The sequence below is a fragment of the Accipiter gentilis genome, chromosome 31 (assembly GCF_929443795.1).
Source record: "Accipiter gentilis chromosome 31, bAccGen1.1, whole genome shotgun sequence".
Classification (NCBI taxonomy): Eukaryota; Metazoa; Chordata; class Aves; order Accipitriformes; family Accipitridae; genus Astur; species Astur gentilis.
Window position 1 is genome coordinate 9,767,274 of NC_064910.1, and position 18,489 is coordinate 9,785,762.

Genomic DNA, 18,489 nt, shown 5'->3' on the forward strand with positions numbered 1-18,489 from the left:
TATGCTGTAGCAGATGCTAGTGCTGGCGGTGGTATAAATAGCAAACAGATGGTAAATTGAGGCCTGTTTAATGACTTCACAGTGTGAAACAACTGAGGGATCAAAGGGCTCTTTCCCTGGAGCAGCGAGCACCCACAGCCTGCCCCTTTACCTGGCACTTTGTGGCTGTATTGATCAGGAGCATGTAGCATTTCAGAAGCAAGGCAAAAATACCAGATAATAATGTCCTGCTTGGATGGCTAAACAACCTCCTCCGTGTACCAACAGGGGTAAATACAAATAGGCATGTGCACGTTTTCCTGTGAAAGAGCATATCGTCAATTGCTTGATGCATGCCCCTTTCACACAGAGGTGTGGAGGAGCGTTGAAGTTACACAAAAGGCAGGAGATCTTGATGAGAGGTGACCTGGGAGGTGGACATAGAAATGTGAGGTGAATAAGAAGAGGCTGTGATTAAATGCGAGTTGCTGAGAGGAGACTGTGGTGTGATGTTTTTGAGCTCTAGATAGTCTGTCTGAATTGTGGAAAATAACCAAGGGTTTCAGCTCTGTATTTACGGTTTCCAGATCATAATCCCTCCTACCTACCCTCCCATGTTTGTGCATCCCCGTCTAGACATAAGAGAGCCCAAATGGCCTGGTACTGCCTATCTGGTCCCCTCTGCCCCTGATTACCTTCTAAATCCAGCTCATATTTCTCTATAGGAAATACTGCATGTGGTTTTGTGCCTGTCCATACAAACATAAAGGTTGTATGAACTGGGAGGAAGGAATAGAATGGCTTTGCAGCCAGGTGATCCTCATCCAAGGAGGGCGGAATGGGTGCCATACTGACAGCCAGAAACAGAGGAACAAAACCCCCTCTGGCCAGTCAGAAAACCTGCACTGATCAAGTCATCTAACGGGTGGTATCAAAACTGGAGACCTGGTGCACTGTGCTGTGTCCATCACACTCCTTAGCCTCCGTCGCCTAGGATGCCTGCCAGAGTTTTCTGTGCTCCCTTCTTCCTTGTGTACTTGGGTTTTCCCCCACTGAAAGCAAGGGTTGGATAACCCCCTGTGCGGTCGGGTGGCACGGACATTGCCTTCACCAGCTAGGTCTGCCAGTAGCTGGAATGGACCTCTCCTGAGAGCCAAAGAGAAGCCCACAGTTCAGTCTTACACAGCACTGCAAGAACAATTGTATTTATTGCAGTTAGCATGTAGTTGAACATGCCACCACAGGGTCATGCTGATGGGGAAATCATAGGCAAAACATGTAGCATGTCAGACTCAGGGAAATGTGTGGCATAGCATAATGATGTATGGACTGGTTGAGATGTTGTTTCTCATTTTGCCTGCATCAACAACTGCATCAGCTTCTTAGCATTGCTAGTACTAGTTAGATTTTTGTTTTTTAATTGAAGAATTCAGTAAAAATAGAAGCTACTGCAGAGGAGAGATTTGAAGGCCTTCCTCGTGGGGGGTGTCAAGAAGAGTTGGGACCAGCAAGGAAAGAAACCTTGGAGAGGTTAAGTAAAACTGTCAAGCAGATGGGTGCGATATTGTGCTATAGCATTCATAGCTGCATAGCCGTATTCATCTAAAGTTTCTTTAGGAAAGTGAGGTTTGTAGGCAGAGAACCTAAAGAAGGAGTTGACTGCCAAAAAGCTTGGGTTTTTTACTGCACCAGTTAGCCTGATAAAAAATAAAGCTTCTTCCAGCAAGTTTTACCTTGCTCATGGACTTGATTAGACACCTTGCATGGCAAATATGAATGAGCATAAACTCAGTGCTCCATCCATTGCTTTTATCCATATAATGGAAATACTGTAGAATGAAAGGTATTTACTATAAACTTTTTCCAGGATCTGGTAATGTGATTCTTTCTGTAGCCCCCCAAATCCCTATCAAAGATCAGAAAGTTTAAGTGTCCTATTGGTTATTTCATTGCCTTTCTCAGTTCTTCCTGTCTAGAGGCTGAACATCCCTTCTGCCCCCATCTAAGAGTGTGCTCTGGGTATGCCAAGGTACTCCAAATGCAGAGAGGTCGTTCCTGTGGTGGTGCAGCTTTTGAGATCAATCCTGTCCACCTCAGATCAGCTCAGGTTAACCTACTCTTCAGCACAGTTAATCTAGGCAGTTAAAGTCTTGTTTTCTCACTTCAACATAAGCTATGCTAAGGATTTGGTTTGCTTAAAATGAGAGTTTTGCTGTCAAGTACACCATGCATCTGAATTATGTATTCACAGCTCACAAAAACATCAGTAACTGGAGCTCTTAGTCTTCCATAGCCCCTTCCCTGTGGCATTTTTGAAGCACATTTCAGTGTCATATAAAAGATAACACATCTCAGCATCACCGGAAACTTGGGAAAGGGTAGTATTCTTGGCAGAGTGGTTATGAAGGAACAATGGGCTAACAGAAATTTCTGCAGACCATCTCACTCCAGCTCCTAGCTTTAATTTCTATTCCATGTTCAGTTTGTGTGGTGGATCCCAAGGAAACAAGTGTACAACTGGCATTATAAGTAAGCAGCAGTGAACTACTTCCACATCCCACGCAGAGGTGCAGAACAAGGCCTTGAGTCTGTATTTTGGCCTCTTATCCAACACAGTGATGGAGATTCTCGAGCAAGGCAGTGTTTGAGTTACCGAGAATAATCTCTTCTCTCCCCTCAGCCAGGCTGCAGACAGTCACCCAGCCAGGGACAGGTTTCAGGGTGAGACTTAGGCTGTTGATACCATGACTGAATGTGTATCCACACCCTAACACTTCTGTGCTGTGTTAGGTAACCCGCTATCGCCACCATCAACAGGGTTTGTTAGGACTGTATGGGAAGTGCTTCAGAACCAAAAAAGGTCTTTACATATATATATATATATATATATATGACTGTGTGTGTCTATGTATGTTCATATCAGCACACGTTGCATTACTTAAGGAACATAGGGAGACAACGGTTCCCTGGACTACACACTTACTGTGTTGGGGCCTGAAACAAGTCTTGCTTTAAAACCCTTTGAAAGGAATAATAGTTTGGTTATAGAAGCGTTCCCAAGACATTACAGTGGGAGAACGGGTCAATAGTTGTGTCCTGAGTGAAGGCTAAATGAGTAATTTCACAAACCTAACAATGTGTTCACAGTTTAAAAAAAACCAGACCAAACCAGCAACTCTCCGTTATTCTCTTATCCGCATGAGTGTGCAAGAGTGCGTACTGGAGATGCCGCTTAAATTGTTCTGCCGAGGTCCTGTCGGAGCAGATACCCAGGGAAGCTTCTCCTGGAGTTGGCTCCTGAGAAGGGTCTGACCCGACCCCAAAGTCTCCCTTTGCTGGGAGCCAGCCAGCCCCTTGGGGTGGGGTATGGCTCAGGTAAGGCTGGATCCACTTAACTTTTTTTTTGGCACGTTGGGGAGATGTTGAGATAGGTTTGAGATGAGTTTCAAGCAAGCATTTTGCCTTTTTGTAAGGAAAATGGTGATGGCTGGCCTCGTGCTGGGAAGGGTACTTTGGCTCTTCTGTGCCCGTTCTGGCCTGAGCCCCACAGTGGGTACTGGTTGCCAGCACAGGTAGGGCCAAAGCACAGCATTAAAATGCTCCCTTTAATCAGGAGCAAGGGCAGTGCACAGAAATAAACAACTAAGAAGATGGAGCTGGTTTGGGGATTCGGGCAAACAGGCAGAAGAGCTTCATATCTCTCTGGGTCCAATACCTCAGAGCCAACAAAACTTTCCTTGTGTCCCCTTCATCACTGACTCTTGTTATTCAACACTTACCTTGAGTTAACTTCTCCCAACAACCGCTGGTGACTCTGCCTTTCTGCTCCCCTCTCCTTCTAAAGCTCTCTATTTTAATTTGTTTCCATCCTAAAGCTAGTAGCTGATAAGAAAAAGCAAGTTGCTGTGGCTCTCTGTTGGCTCCCTGGGCAGGTGACTGCCCTTACCTCCTGCCTGGCAGCTGCAGATAATAAATGCTCCAGAAAGTGTTTTCTACTCTTCCAGGGTAGTAGAGAGAGGATAGCTTTGCTCGGTCTCCCACCTTTTTTCCCACAAGCAGGAGCAGATGCTCCTTGCATTGAGGGAAATCATGGGAACAGCGGGGAGGTCCCTGCAGCACCCTAAAACAGGTTCTTGTGGGACCGAGTGCCTTGTGCTCTCCTTGAAGCACACTTGCGGTGGATGTCTGGCTACCAAATACCAACACTGATTTCTTTGCCAAATCCTTGACTTTAACACCTCCTTCTCCCCTCACCTGTTAAAAAGCAACGACCTCTTAAAAGCATCATCTTACTTAATTCTCCAGTGGAAATGGTTGAAGGTGACTTTTCTGGAGTGAAGAAGACTTGCTGCTTGAATTGTGCTTTTCTTAGCTGGGTATTCACTTATGTGTCTATATTTTGTTGAAACAGAACATCAGTAATCACTTCATGTTCTTAAAGTAAAGGCTATACATAGTGAAGCTCTGATGAAATTTTCTTGTACCATTATGGATGATCAGTGAAATAATTTGTAGACCTAACTTTTTTTTTTTAGATGGTTATGGTATGCTGTAGCGTTTTGCTGGTTGATTTACATTTGGGGCATTATGAAAGTGAAATTTTGTTGTTAATAAATCAGCAGCTGTAACCAGCGTTTGTTAGATATTTTGTGTGAATACCTGCCCCATTGAAGTCAGGGAGAATTTTACCATTAGCTTCAATAAAATCAGAGTTTCATCCTCCCATTGTAAAGGGCCTTTAACAGCCACTTATAATCTTGTCAAAAACTCTGTTTGAGTGAAACTAATCCCATAGGGCTTTTATTAAGACAGAATGATGGTGGAGGAGGGAAGATTTTACATGCTTCTGTTGGAAAGAACAGCAGTTTGAGCAGTGGTTGTGCTGTGACAGAGAATTCCTGGTTTGGACACTGTCTGTAGCTCAGATAACTGTGCTGGAGTGAGCACAGCAAGATCGTTCTGGAGTGACCATATTAAAAGGATTAGGCAAAGGCTGTTTCATATATGCATGCCAAGGCCTCCTTTCTCTTCTGTCAACAGATGCAAACTGGGAGTAATTTTGTTATAATCAGCTGTGTAAACTAGGGTATGCAAAGGGTACCTAAGCTTTAACACAACGTTAGAAGCCAAAGTGTGCAAATATCACCCCATGTGATATTTGAAGGAGCAGACCCAGATACCGATTTCTTTGTGACTCCTGGAGCTAGGATCTGAACATACAGTTTGTACTCTGCACCTAGGAGCAAATCTGTATGCAGTGACCCATGCTTCCAGCCCCCAGAGTGTAAGAGATGGCTGCTGTGCTGCTTTTTTTTCTGTACGCAGTAGAAAATCCAGTCTCTTTGAACCAGGAGTCAATTTAGTGACTGTTTTTCAGGTCCTCACACGGTAATGAAGAACAGCTCCTGTCAGGCACAGAGCGCTCTGCAAAAATTCAGGGTGGTGACATTTATGCGGTGTATCAGAACCCACAGTCAAGTTTTCTGTTGCGTTGCCCAGTGCAAGATGCTTCACAAACCTCGGGTAATGCACACTTTGTAAGAGGTAGCTAGGAGAGGGTTCACTGAGCATTTTAAAATTACCTAATAGGCTCAACTACATACTTTTTAAGAATAGTATGTAACAAATAGGTATAGCTAGTTCATTTGTTCAAGATGGCCAGACTAGGAGTGGCCCTAGGATGGAGGCATAGGGAAAGGAAAGAAGCATCCAGATATCATTGATAACGAGCAAAAGGAACTTCTTCATCCGAAGAATTCATGTTAATGAAAGGAAAGACTGTACCCAAGACCTTTGCAGATGCCTAACTTGGTTCTCCCTACCCCCGGGCTAGACCCAGAAGACTGCACCGGGCACCATCATTTTAAGGGATATGCCACCTTTTGCTGGATAAGGAGTTCAGAGGGGGCACAGGAGTAACCCTGGCACCACCAGGGTCTTTGCGGCTTCTGAGACAGGTAGCGGCAGCCAGGTGCCCTCCAGCCTTATGTGCTATCCTTTCATTTAAGACAGGCAAAAATAATTTCTGGAGGGACTTAATTAAATTCTGCTAGGTCACAGTCTCTGCATCTCATCTTCACTTCCACATTTACAGTTGAGGAATGTCTACAGCCTTCCTCATTACACCCAAGGGTTATTTCCAGAGATGCAGGCAGCAGGATACAATTCATAGGACAATCATATGAAGCAGAAGGTCTTATTCATAATTCTGCATTGAATCTTTTTTCACTTCCTGATTCCACAGCTGCTGTCTTGCTAAGATGGATATAGAGATCCCCTCCGTTGATGTTTGCAGATGACAAGTATGTGTATTAAAATGTCAAGCTGCAGCCTTTGAAACAACATACTTGAACTGTTGGTAGACAAAGAGACAGGAGATGGACTGCAGTAAAACACACCAGCTTTCTTACCGCACTTGGAGCAAGGTTTCTGAATTTATCAAGAAAATTAGACTTGCAATACTTAGTACAGAAAATATATTGATACATTGGAGGTACAGCAGCCTTGCTTTCAAGTACACATAAGAGTGATTTTTATGAAAAGGATGCAAGTTCTGGGCAGGATGCTACTAGAACCAGCTTGTTAAATTCATCCATGTAGCACTCTCAGTGACTGTGGCTTTGCTGGCTTTGGTGCCCAAGGGCACTCTCCACTGCAGACAACTCTGTATTTTAGTGATTTTAAAATTTCTTTTACAAAAATAAAGTCCAAGAACGGTTTTGCCTAAGGGCAGGTATCTCAGGCCTCAGTAATTTCTTTTCTATATTGTAGACTTCCTGTCTGTCCTTACCAAATGATACATTATCTCTGTTCTGTACTGGATTTTTTTTTTATTTTGCTTTATATGGTGTATCATCTTTACATTTTCTATTACTGTTTGCAGTTTGCCTTTTTCCCTCTCTGTTTCCCAGCTCATCTTCATGATACGATCTCTAGCCAACGATATTATTGCATTTCTCTGTGCTTATTTTGCCATTTCCAGCTATTGGTAAAGCTCCAGAATTTCTGTGCATTGGCAGAGAGTGGAGCTGTTTCCCCCAATTTATTGTCAGTGTAGCTGGAGTGCCCCGGCAAGGCATCATTGTGTTGTATTGAATTGGACTGGCTGAATGCTGTGCCATCTGTACCCGGACAGATTGTTACCCTTTACAATCGCTTCGGATAGAAGTTGTAGCAAGAATACTCACTTTGGTGTGCTAATATGAAGCACGAGTACATATAGCTGGGGAGTATGGCTACGTGCGGCTGTTGTGATAGCAAAGGGTACTTTTGCATTCTGGTAGTAGGGTGTTGTGGATTTCTTTGCGGATTTTTGCCCCCCAGGCAGCGGTTTGGTAAGGAACCCGGCTGCCCTCCAGGAGAGCCCTGGATAACCCCAGCACCGGGCAGTCGGTGAGGCTTTGGGTGTCTCTGGTTTGTTGCCTCTGAGGCAGAATAGCAGCATAAAACGAGAAAGCCATAAGGGTATTCATAATGTAAAATGAGATTTGCATCCTCACTATCCTGAGCAAACCATCTGTATTATGCAAATATAAAAATGGCATAATCAAACCAGATTCTTATTGTTCTATGTGCTGTACGCACCTAGAAAACTAAGCTTTGGCTCTCGATATATTTGATATACTTGATATCAATACAACTGATATTGCACTGCTCAGAAATTTACCTCAGACTTTTCTTTGTGTTCAGCTTGATCTGTCAATCATACAGAACATCCATGGGATACGTCTATTTTTTCCTAAGAGTTTTTCCTTCCCTGCCCCTATGTCCACTATAGCTCAAGAATTTCCACATAGTGCCAGGGCAGTACAGGATAGAATTGCTTCCCCGGGCAGTACACCGGGGAAAATGACCCTGTTGTTTTTTCCTGACAAGGTGTCCACGTAATTCACAGTATGTTGAACTGAAATGGACTGCTCTGATACCATGTGATTTCTACAGAAACTAACTTTAGTGCTATATAAAGTAATATATATATGTCAGTGATCTTATAGATAGGTTTATGTACAGTTGTAAATATTTATGTTATGTACTTTTATTTATAAATATTTATTTTTATGTATTTAAATAGTTACATCTATATATAAAGTCAGTGCTTCTTTATGTCTGTAATAGTGCTATACTCATGAGTCAAATTCCTAGTCCAGTTGCAGTATCTACAGAAAGCAGGTAAGTGTAAGGTGTGTGGCAGAAGCTCCAGCATGGGAGTTCCTTCACGTACTAGTAAGAATGATCTTACTGGAACAGCTTACATAAATAAGATCATTTCAAGTGTCTCAGCGTTACTAGATAAGACCTACAGCATGCACGCCGAGTGGTCCACCTGGCTTATCTTGCATTCAGTTTAACAGGGGGTTGCTGTGATTTCATCAGGAGCGAGGAGCCTTCAGGAAAAGCTTGCTTGTGTCAGCACTCATGTATTGCGGTGAGAGACCTAAAGGGAAGGCACTGAAAAATAAATGATGTGTTTTGTTTTTACTCCCCTACAGATTGACCATCTCTGCTGAATGTCCCATGCAGCTTGAAGATTTCCCCATGGATGCACATGCTTGCCCATTAAAATTTGGAAGCTGTAAGTTCTCTTCTGAAATAAGAGCTGGAAAAATCCATAGTTACCTGGCTTTTCATGTTCACCCATGTCTTGTACAAATCGTTCACCCTGCCCTCCCTGCCTCCCCTTTTAACATTGCTCCTTAGCACCCCCAGCCTGCCACCCCTGCTGCTCCCCTGCTCCTCTGTTCCCATCAGTGTGCTTTGTCTGGCACTGCTGCTTTTCGGCTCATGGTTGCACGCTCCATGATAAATGGTGAGCTGATGGGTGATATGTCTTATATATCCGCATCAGGTGTAACAGCCACTGTTAGATGGAGTAGTAGATGCAGACAGCTAAGTTGATAACTTGGTTTTACATTTGTAGAAAAACGGAGCTTTCATTGGACAGATCAGATTGATGTGCTATTGTGGTATTTATCTGAATCAGACTGCAGTGCAATATCTACATAGCATATATTAAAAGAGATCTAGAATATTAAAAGAGGAAATATCTTTCCATTTGGCTTTAATAAATCCAGCCCTGTATCTTGTTACATGACGTTGTATACACATGTATTTTTATATATGCACACATTATTCTAAACTGTATGCTGAATGATGATTTTTCCTCATCTCCAAGCCTCTAATCCACCACACTGCTGCCTTGCCAGAAGCTTACTTTAAAAATAACCTCAGGGGATCAGATGGTTATATTTAAATACAAAGCTCTTAATTAAAGCACAGATGAGGCTACTACAGTAGACATTTTTTATTTTGGTAATCAAATCAAAGGTTCCAGGTGCAATCAGTTTCTCTAAAGACTTTTGAAAATTATGAGGCAAGGCATTTTGTTAGTCCCTGAAGCAGCCTAACTTCAGCATTTTTCAATGTTTTTCAGTCATATCAATTTAGAGTCACTAATCCTAGCAAGATTAAGCTTTGCCTTTATCGTCTGTATCTGACCCGGTTTAATACTGGCTATGCATTGTCTTCTAATAGTCATACTAAGAAGTAAAAACACTGTTTACAGTAACGATTACCAAATTACCAAACTTAAGATGAAATGATTTCCTGTCCCTCTTCCAATTCAGATAGACCCAGTTTCATCTGAATAGCCACCAGTATTTCACAAGATCACTGGAGGTTCAAGTGTGTCCATTTACTTCAGCAACTTTAATTTATAGCAAAGCCAATATAAATCTGAAGGTCTGTACACCTTTACACTCAACTTAAGAAATTATATGCAAATCATCTGTTTCTTTCCAAACTTAAAAATGGGAAAATATCTCACGGGAAACTGTCATTATTTATATATAGGGTTAAACAAAAGCTACTGGAAAGAATTAAGATGAAAAAGAAAAATAGTTGTCCTTCCTGGTATTACATATTCTTTACTGTATTGATAGATAAAGTTGAAGTCACACCTGTTGGTCTCTAGTGCAGACTATAGAACTGGGATGTTGGGTAGTTTTATGAAATCTTGCAAAATATGCAATACAAAACTAAAAGATACATATTTAAACAAAGAGCCTGATGCAGCAGAGATCTGAAGCTCAACCTTAGAGTGAAATGGATGCTTCAATGCACTAGTAGATTAGGAGCAGTAAGGTACAGGTTCTAACTCTCTGTATAGTAAGGCAAAAAAAAGCCCACCAGACATGCAAGTGCAGGAGATAACATTGCTAGATAAGCTACAAATGCTTAGGAGTACAGTCTTCAATAGCATTGAAAAAAACCCAACAAACTGTCTGAATGCAATTATATGTTCTGCTTGTGCCAAATGTGTTACATATTAATCACCTGTTAGCACACAGGTTATTTTAAGCCAGGGAAAAACCAGCACTGAAAAGTCGTATTTTAGGCATGTGAGGGCTGAATATGGTTTTAGTTCATGCTCCTTGCCACACTCAGTATACAATCCTAGAGTGTATTTTATAAGCTACAAGTCACCTTTAAGTTCTTCCACAGTGTATAGACATGGAGCCATTTGGCCTGTGCTAGTCCACACCGGTAGCCTTTGCAGTAAGTAAATATATAAGGACAAGCTATAGACAATCTTTTAGCCTTGGGAATATCTGTATTACTGATCTGACAGCTCATTGGTAATTTACTGGAATTTAATATGCAGATGTTTGCGTAAGTAGCAGCCAATAAGTCAGGGTTTATTGAATTAGCCCAGATGTATTTTAGGAGAATACAATATTTATTCCCTGTTTACAGCAGTACAGGTTTGCATTAAGTCATCTTCAGGCCTGCAGCAAGACAAAGCCTGCAGGGGTATATTATACGCAAGCACATGCCCTTTCTGCTTTAGCTTTCCTCCCTGTCTTTCCCCAAAGGGTTTCTTTTTAATGGTTATCTTTCCAAGAACGATTTGGAAAAGCCTCAAGGAATAGCATCAAAGTAAATGTTAAACACATTATCAATAGAGCTGGGAGGGTGGAGAAGAGATGAGTGCTGACTGGTCAGAGGGTGGAGAGAGCAGGGCAGCAAAACAAAGCAGCCAGCGCACGGGCGGATTGGCAGCAGAAAGGATGCCAAGAAGCGATTGGTGCCACATCAGAGGCAGGAGTAGGTTATTATTTTTCTGGCTGCATGAGCATTCACCGCACTTGCTACAATTCAGCAAGCAAAAGGGAAAAAGCCCTGACATTTCCTTCAGAATTAAAGAGAAGGAATATTAATCTTGCTCACAGAAATAAAGGTAAATGTTGGATTCTTACGTCCCGTTTGACTGGTTTCTTGCTGTATTAGAATTGTGGGAGATTTTATGGGCCTAGGCAGCATTATATGTAGCAACGGAATATTTTGTAGAAATAATTAATAGCAAGGTTGAGTATGGGAAAAGGGGTATGAAGTTACATGTGCACACCACCAGCCTAGATACCTGCCGGGCAGTTCGAATGGCAGCTACAGAAGTAATACTTCTTAATGCCCTATGGCATGTCATGAAAAGCTCTGGTGGTGAGTAGACAGAAGTCAAAGGATGGCTTCTGATGAACCGAACAGAGCAGGTTTTAGTTGTCCTTAAGTACAATGCCCAGTGCTCAGAGATGGCAAGATCAGGTAGGTCTGCTCCAGGAGGTGCATGTATGTGGGTACTCTCCCTCCGGGCTTGCATCCCTGCTAGTGATAAGGCCACCTGTAGAAATCATCCTGCAGAAATCTCATTTAGAAGTACAAGGGAACTGGGGGTGGTGCATGAGCACAGGCTCTTAAATCTCTGCAGATAGGCTCTGCTCCCTTTGAATCAGGGTTGCTCGGTGGGGATGGCCGTGGCAGTCTGTTCTTTGCCTCACGGTAGCATGGGAAGGATGCTGGTTTCTTCCATGGCCAAGTTTAAAATAAACTTTCCATTGCAATTCTAGTGCTGACCTGTACTCTAAATAAATTTGCTGATCAAATAGGATCTGATGAAAATTCCTGAATGCCAGCCGCAGTTTCGCTAGCAGCATCTTAGCCTAAGAAATTCCTCCTTACCCCCAAGCTATTTCTGGTGTGGGGAGCAGGAGTTAGATAAGACAGCAAGGACATTAAAGCTAGGAAGCTTTAATGTTCACCTCTTCCACTGATAGGCCTTAAGAGTACATTAAAAGTATCATTTAGTACAGTTTCCAAACACCCATGTGTCACCGGGTAGGTAAGCATCATTATCTCTAGGGCAGCCGAGGCAGAGAAGTTAATTGACTTTCTGTAAGGTCACACAGCAAATCAATGTCAGAAAAAGGATTAGACTCAACTTCTTTGGTTGGAGAGACAGATGTCTAATCCACTAGACCATGAAGGCCTCTGCCCAGGCAACTGACTTAACTCCTAAATCTTGTTTCACTCATGCGTTAATTATATCAGTTTTTACCTAGCTCACAGGGTTGCCCTGAAGGTGAATTAGTTAATTGCTATTAGTGAACATTAACCAGTGCTTTGACAATGTGAAATAGTGGAAGGTGGAGTCTATTTATGGCAACTCTTTTGAAGGCACAGTGTCTTAAGTACATGAAGTTATCCGATCTTGTATTGTGGAAAGGATAAATGCATAAAGCTGCTGCCCACTAGTCACTCAGCTGCAAAAAAAACCCTACTATTTTTAGAGTAAGTAGAGAGTCTAATGAATATTCTGAAAATAATGAGATGCCCTAGCTCATGAGCAGAGGAGAAACAGGCCTGGCGTTTATTCCTGATGAATTTAAGTCGGCTGTGAAGATGGCAAAGGTCGATCAAAAAGGGAGCTTGCCAACTGTTTGTGAGAAAACAGCACTAGGTACAATTTGTAGCATCCGAAGAAAGTAGTTAACACGGTTTATGTACATCTTTCTTTTTTAACAGCTCAAACGGAGTCATGGTGTCTGCTGTGGTCTTTGATAAAGGAAAGTGCACGGGCTATTTCTGTAGCAGGAGGCATGCTCAAATTATTTTTCTCTAAGGCGGCTGGTGAAGTCAGAGTAATGAGGAGACAGTAACTTCACCAATATCCCAGGATCTTATTGCAACACCTAACATTAAGACAGTCACTGTTCACAAACTAGCCATGCACCTGCAGCTGCTGAGAAATTTCTCCAAAGAAAGTATTTTAAGAAAATTCCCCTGATGGTGATGTTTCCCTGTAATTCTGGGAAGGCACTGAGGTGAAGGCACCTACAGCGGGTTTCTTGATTTTGTGCTTCCCCCCATTAGCACCTGCGAAGCTGTGGGAGAGCTGCAGGTGTGGAGGGAGAACTTCGAAACAGAGTCCTTCTAAACAGACTAATTCTGGTTTAGTAAAATGTGATAAAGAATGTATTCAACCTCTCAAAACCTGCGGGTAAAAGTCTTGTATAAGCATATAATTAAATTAATAATAAATAAAGACAAATGGTAATTTTAGGAGACTTTGAAAAGGGGAAATGGCTTTTTGGTAGGCTTTTCTGGGTTGCTCCCAGGGAGAGCTGGAACCGCGGTCTCATGTAGAGGCAGAGCTTTTCTGTCGCTCATCTCTATCAGCTGGCCAGAAGAGGCTCCTGAGTCCATTCCTGAGAGCAGAGGCAGGCAGCACAGCTTGTTGACCCTGCTGGGAAGTGTTAGTGCTGCCGTTACAAAAGGGCACATGGAGAGAGCCAGGGAGGTCCTCTGTGAAATGCTGAGTGGCCAAGTTCAAGACTAAGCTGTGATTTTGCATATTTCCCTAAGGTTTATCACTGCTTCCTTAGACACTTCCATTGCAATGGACATTGAGTGACTAAAATAAGGCAAAGCTAGGTGAATACTAAAACTCAATATTTCTAAGACATTTGATGTATTTTTCTGCTCCCTCCTCCTGCCCCATATTACCACCAGTTACTAACCACCACTTTGGTTGGAATTCTTCTGCCCCAATTTTTAGCTGTTTAGGAGGTAGGTCTCCAGACACACTGAAGACATGCTTGTGGCAGCGTCAGACAGGCAATCTAGACAACTAGCTTTAACCAGGGGTGTAATTTTACTTAAGTTTAGCTAGTAAAGCATAGGCATCTAGCCTGAACTAATTTTCTGCACAACCCTTAGCATGAGTGGCGGAAGTGGAGACCACCTAATGGTATTGCTGTTATTTGCCTCTAGTTTCCCTGAAATTGTGGACACACGACTAGTTGTGGGGCTGTGTTGTTTAAAAAACTTAAATCTTTTAGTTCAGAAGTCCTTAATACACAGACTCCTGACCGAAACACACTCACAAAATCGTACAGATTCACTAGAGCCATGAGGCTCCACTAGACTCCCCCAGATCTGCCCTGGCTCTTAACTGTCCTGGGACATGGAAATGCTCTGTTGCAGAATGAGCACGGTGGTTTTGCCCATATCAAAAGCCTTGCATTGACAGCAAAGCCTTGGAAAATGGACAGGGTGGATCTGTGACATTTTTAGACAGACAAATATGTCACAGTTAGTTGTCTAGACTCCCTTTATAGCCACTGAAAGGAAATAAGTACTTCTGTAGTGAGGTTCATTAGAACTGTTTTTGATACCTGCCTAAGGATGAGATTAATTGTATTTTATAAGTTTAATAAAGTTATGTTTTTTCTGCAATACTAGCTCAGACGTAGATGAGTGTATTGTACCTTGGTCAGAGTAACTTAGAAGTCCATTTTTCTCTACATCGCTAGTTCAGAAATACATATGTCCGTTGTACTTTGTTCAGAAGAAAGAGTCACTGCTGTAGATTAGTTAGGTGTTACGTATGTTGGTGGTGAGCTTTTGTGTCTCTTCTAGGTACTATTTTAGCTATTTCTGCTGGAAGTCCCTTTTTTCAAAGGTTCTTAATAAAACAGTCAGTAGGGCTCTTCAGTACAGAGACAACTTTACCATTTCTGCAAGCATCTTATATGAGCTGTGCTGTTCCTCCTGCATTGAGTGGAATGGGTTATACCAAAAGATACTTAAGCCTTCTCACAGGTGGTGCAACACAGCCTGTACTCATTTCAGATACGCACATATAGCAATATAGACACCTCTTTAGTCCAGCATTTTGGGCAGTCAGTGCTGCCAACAGCTTCATCCTTGTATTGAGTCCCACAGTCAGGGTGGAGCAATGCAGCCTGGAGCTCCCAAGGGCAGGAGATTCAGCAAGCATGGTGCGTAAAAGAAAATGCTGTAATAGTCAAGTATTTCAGAGATATAAGCAGCTTTCTTAGCAGGAATCTACTTTGAAATTAAAACGTAGGGTTCTGGGCCTGGACTGGAAGGTGCGGGTTTCTGCAGCAGCTGTTGTTGTGGGACCGCAGTCTGCATCAGAACTTGCAAATGAATATGACCCTAACTTCTCGCTCGTCTGGTAGGTTTCCCATAGAAGTGATACCTTTTAGTATGACAGAAGGGAAGAGGCCCCTTCCTAAAAGCTCCCTAGAATTATCAGATCAGTCAGTTTTTCCTCACCCATTACAATGACACACATTCAGGACTTTACAGGAAAGGCTGGAGAAACTGTGGTAGTATCCTCTGTAAGCGTGTGCAGTTGCTGTTGTTAATTAACTTTTCAAAGACTTTGTCATGTATACATGGTTACTGTTTGCACTGAGGTAATTTTAAAAATACATTAAAACCATGGTGTTTGCTACCGTCCAGTCCTCTGGGTGTGTGACTGCTTTCCTGTGAAGCAGTGCCCAGCTCTGGGTCAGTCACCTCCTACTTCTGGTCACCCCCTTGTTTAGAAGCCAGGGAGTTTCTCCCCCTTAGGTTCTTAAGAGAGCAAAAAAGGGAGGTCAGAAAGAACAATTGCTCGCCCAGGGCATTTGCCACGTGATCCAAAAAAAGCTCTTGTCTTGATGGATGTCCCATCCATCTCACAGCCAGCGCTAACCCCAGGCTGCCAACTCTGCCGACGTGCAGCAGCCAAGGGCTTGTCTCCCGACCAGCCTGGAGCAGCCGCCGCGCAGGCAGGATTGTCCTGAATGAAACCCCTTTTTGTATCGGCGGGGAGTGCTTCCTGGGGGCAGCTTTTGTAGTGGCTGCAGAGAGCCCCTTGAGCGGCCGCTGCTGAAAGCCTGCGCACCGCTTGCCCGGGGAGCAACCTCCTCATTGGGAGGTGGCCAACATACGGCAGCTTTTTTTTTTTGGGGGGGGGGGGGGGGGGGGGGAGCTCGACCGGTGGTGTTTTCAAGCTCAAAGAAACAAAAGATCAGGCAGGGGAAAGAGTTGGTGTGGAGATACTCAGCAGTGGGGGTTTTATCTGAAAAAGGACTAGACGCGATTGTGGCGGAGCAGCATAGAGATCCAGGTGCTTTGCTGATGGTACCAACATCAGCATGGGTCTGCAGTCTGGAGACTGCAGCCTAAATTTAAGGCTGCGCAGCTGCCTGATTACAGGAGAAGAGTGATTCAGTTTGAGTTGTCAGCAGTAGAAAACAACATGCAGACACTCTGTGCTTAATGTGCTTAAGCCTTCAACTGACCCTTGGGTACAAACCTGCAAAGACATTGCTGGGCCTGTAACACCCCACAAGGCACAGCGAGGCCTTGCGGTTGCCAGCTATGGATCATGGGTTATGCCGCTGGTAAATGGGATATTGTTTGTAAATGGGACAAATGGGTACATACCGCTCCACTGCTTTACAAGCCAGGTTTTTAATGGCTCTTATTTTCTAGGGTGGCTGTTTCCATGGCTTGTAAGCATTTCATAAACGTTTCTGAAATCATTCTCATGATGCTGGTGTGAGGTTGGTAGGTCTCTGCCGCCTGCATTTTGCTGGTGGGGATAAAGGAGGCAAAGAGCGATTACGGTCTCTTCTGAGCAAAGATAGAGTAGTTCATTACCTGCTTTTATTGCCTCTGTCGTTATGGGTCCCAAGGTTCAATTAGAGCTTCCCAGCACTACAGCAGTACATTAATGACAGAATTACTTGCCTAGGGTTTTTTGGGGGGGGTTGGGGAAAGCTGGAAGACACTGCTGAAACTTGGATTTCAGTTTCCAGTCTAGCAGCTCCTTCATGACAACTCCATCTCTGGTGGGCCAGGGAGTCCTCCATCTAAATTGCCAGAGCCGGCATTAGCCTCCTTCCCTACCCAGAGAGCAGGTTAGGCCGAGCTGTGATCTAGTGCTGCTGCAGTCCCAGCTCAGCAAGTTTCTTCAAAGGAAACAGTTGTTTCATGTTGTCCCCCATGAAGAAACGAGAGGGAAGGAGGAGTGGGAAGAAGGAAAGCCTGAAAGGCCTTCTGTTTGTTCCCCCATTTCCCATCACATCCACTGAAAGTCTCCTCACAGCCAGCCTGTGCTAGCAGCTAGCTGCTTTGCCGAAAGCATCACAGCGATAAATCTGTCGGCAAAGCTGGGATTCCTCCCTCCTAAATTTATATTTCTGCAGAGTAAATATATACAGCTGAGCTGATCACTCTCACCCTCTTATAGTCAGGGGAGAGAAGTAGATATTTTTAGGCGCAGGTTAATCTCTTCCTAAAGCAAATGACTAAAATAGGTCAGCTGATGGCTGTCAATAAGGAGATGTTTTACTTGTGCACAGGGAAGATGAGACCGGGAGCACCTTTGGGCCTGGGTCTCCGTGACTGGAAGGGGCCGGTTGCCAAAGAGGGGACACGCACCTGAGTGCTGTGGCAGACAGCAGGCAAAATGGCAGTGCCTCTGGTAAGCAACAGCTCACCTCAGAGAGGCTCTTTGTATCCATCACTGAGGTTGGGCCGTCTGAACCAGCCGCCTCGGGAGGTTTTGTCCTCTTCTCTTAAATACAGGGCTGCATGGCGTCCCACGGCAGTCATCTGTAATCCAGCTTCTGAGTTTTAGGTGACTGCACCTTCAGCGTAGGGAATAAGTTCTAGTGATTGCAATCTCAGAGCAGTATTAAAGTGTTTGAATAATAATATTTCAGCCTGCTATCTCTACATACCTAGTGATTACACTTCCGCACAGTGTTATTAATGTAGCGGTACTTCTGAGATTTGTAAATGTCTTCATTAAGGGACTGGCTTCAGAAACAAAGGTATATATTTAGTTTTTGCAAGTAGTCCCAGTCACTCCTGGCTGGTTTCAGTTCATACTGATTTATAAGTGAGGGTGTTTTGAATGGTAAGCTCAGCAGACAGGCTAACTATGATGGGTGAGTTCCTGGTGCCACTCAAGTGGGTGTGAAGAACGCCTGGTGGTTACGATGAGGTCACGCTTTCATTCTGTGATGTTAGAGGTGGCCAAAAATACCACACTTGTGAAGGCACCCTTCACAACAAGATCAAAGAGAGCATTTTCTAAAATTCACTTCACATTTCTCAAAAGAAACTCCAGTGATACTCCTGGAGAGCTGATCGCGTTAGCTTTGCTGATACTAAGCGGCAGCTTTGCAAAAGGAGTGGACCACTGCAATCAAGATTGCTTAGAGAGTAAGGTACTATGCAAAGTGAGTAATGGTGTCAGTCACACTTTGGCGGATGTTTTTGTTTGCCTTGCAAAAAGTAAATTAAATCTCTATCATCTTCCTCATGACCATGCTGTTTTTTTCTAATGAAGCAGTTAATAGAGCTGCCTAA

The 18,489-nt window shown here is 43.5% G+C and overlaps 2 protein-coding genes across 5 annotated transcripts in view; one reads left to right on the forward strand and one right to left on the reverse strand.

Moving 5' to 3' along the window:
• GABRB3 (gamma-aminobutyric acid type A receptor subunit beta3) overlaps positions 1-18,489 on the reverse strand; it is a 195,188-nt gene that overhangs the window by 165,546 nt on the left and 11,153 nt on the right. The window lies entirely within an intron of this gene.
• Positions 1-18,489, forward strand: part of GABRA5 (gamma-aminobutyric acid type A receptor subunit alpha5) — a 58,048-nt gene that overhangs the window by 20,377 nt on the left and 19,182 nt on the right. For all 3 annotated transcript variants that reach the window (XM_049834268.1, XM_049834266.1, XM_049834267.1), the window contains exon 6: positions 8,469-8,551. In XM_049834268.1, the coding sequence (XP_049690225.1) occupies positions 8,469-8,551 (83 nt within the window). The remainder of the gene's footprint in view (positions 1-8,468; positions 8,552-18,489) is intronic.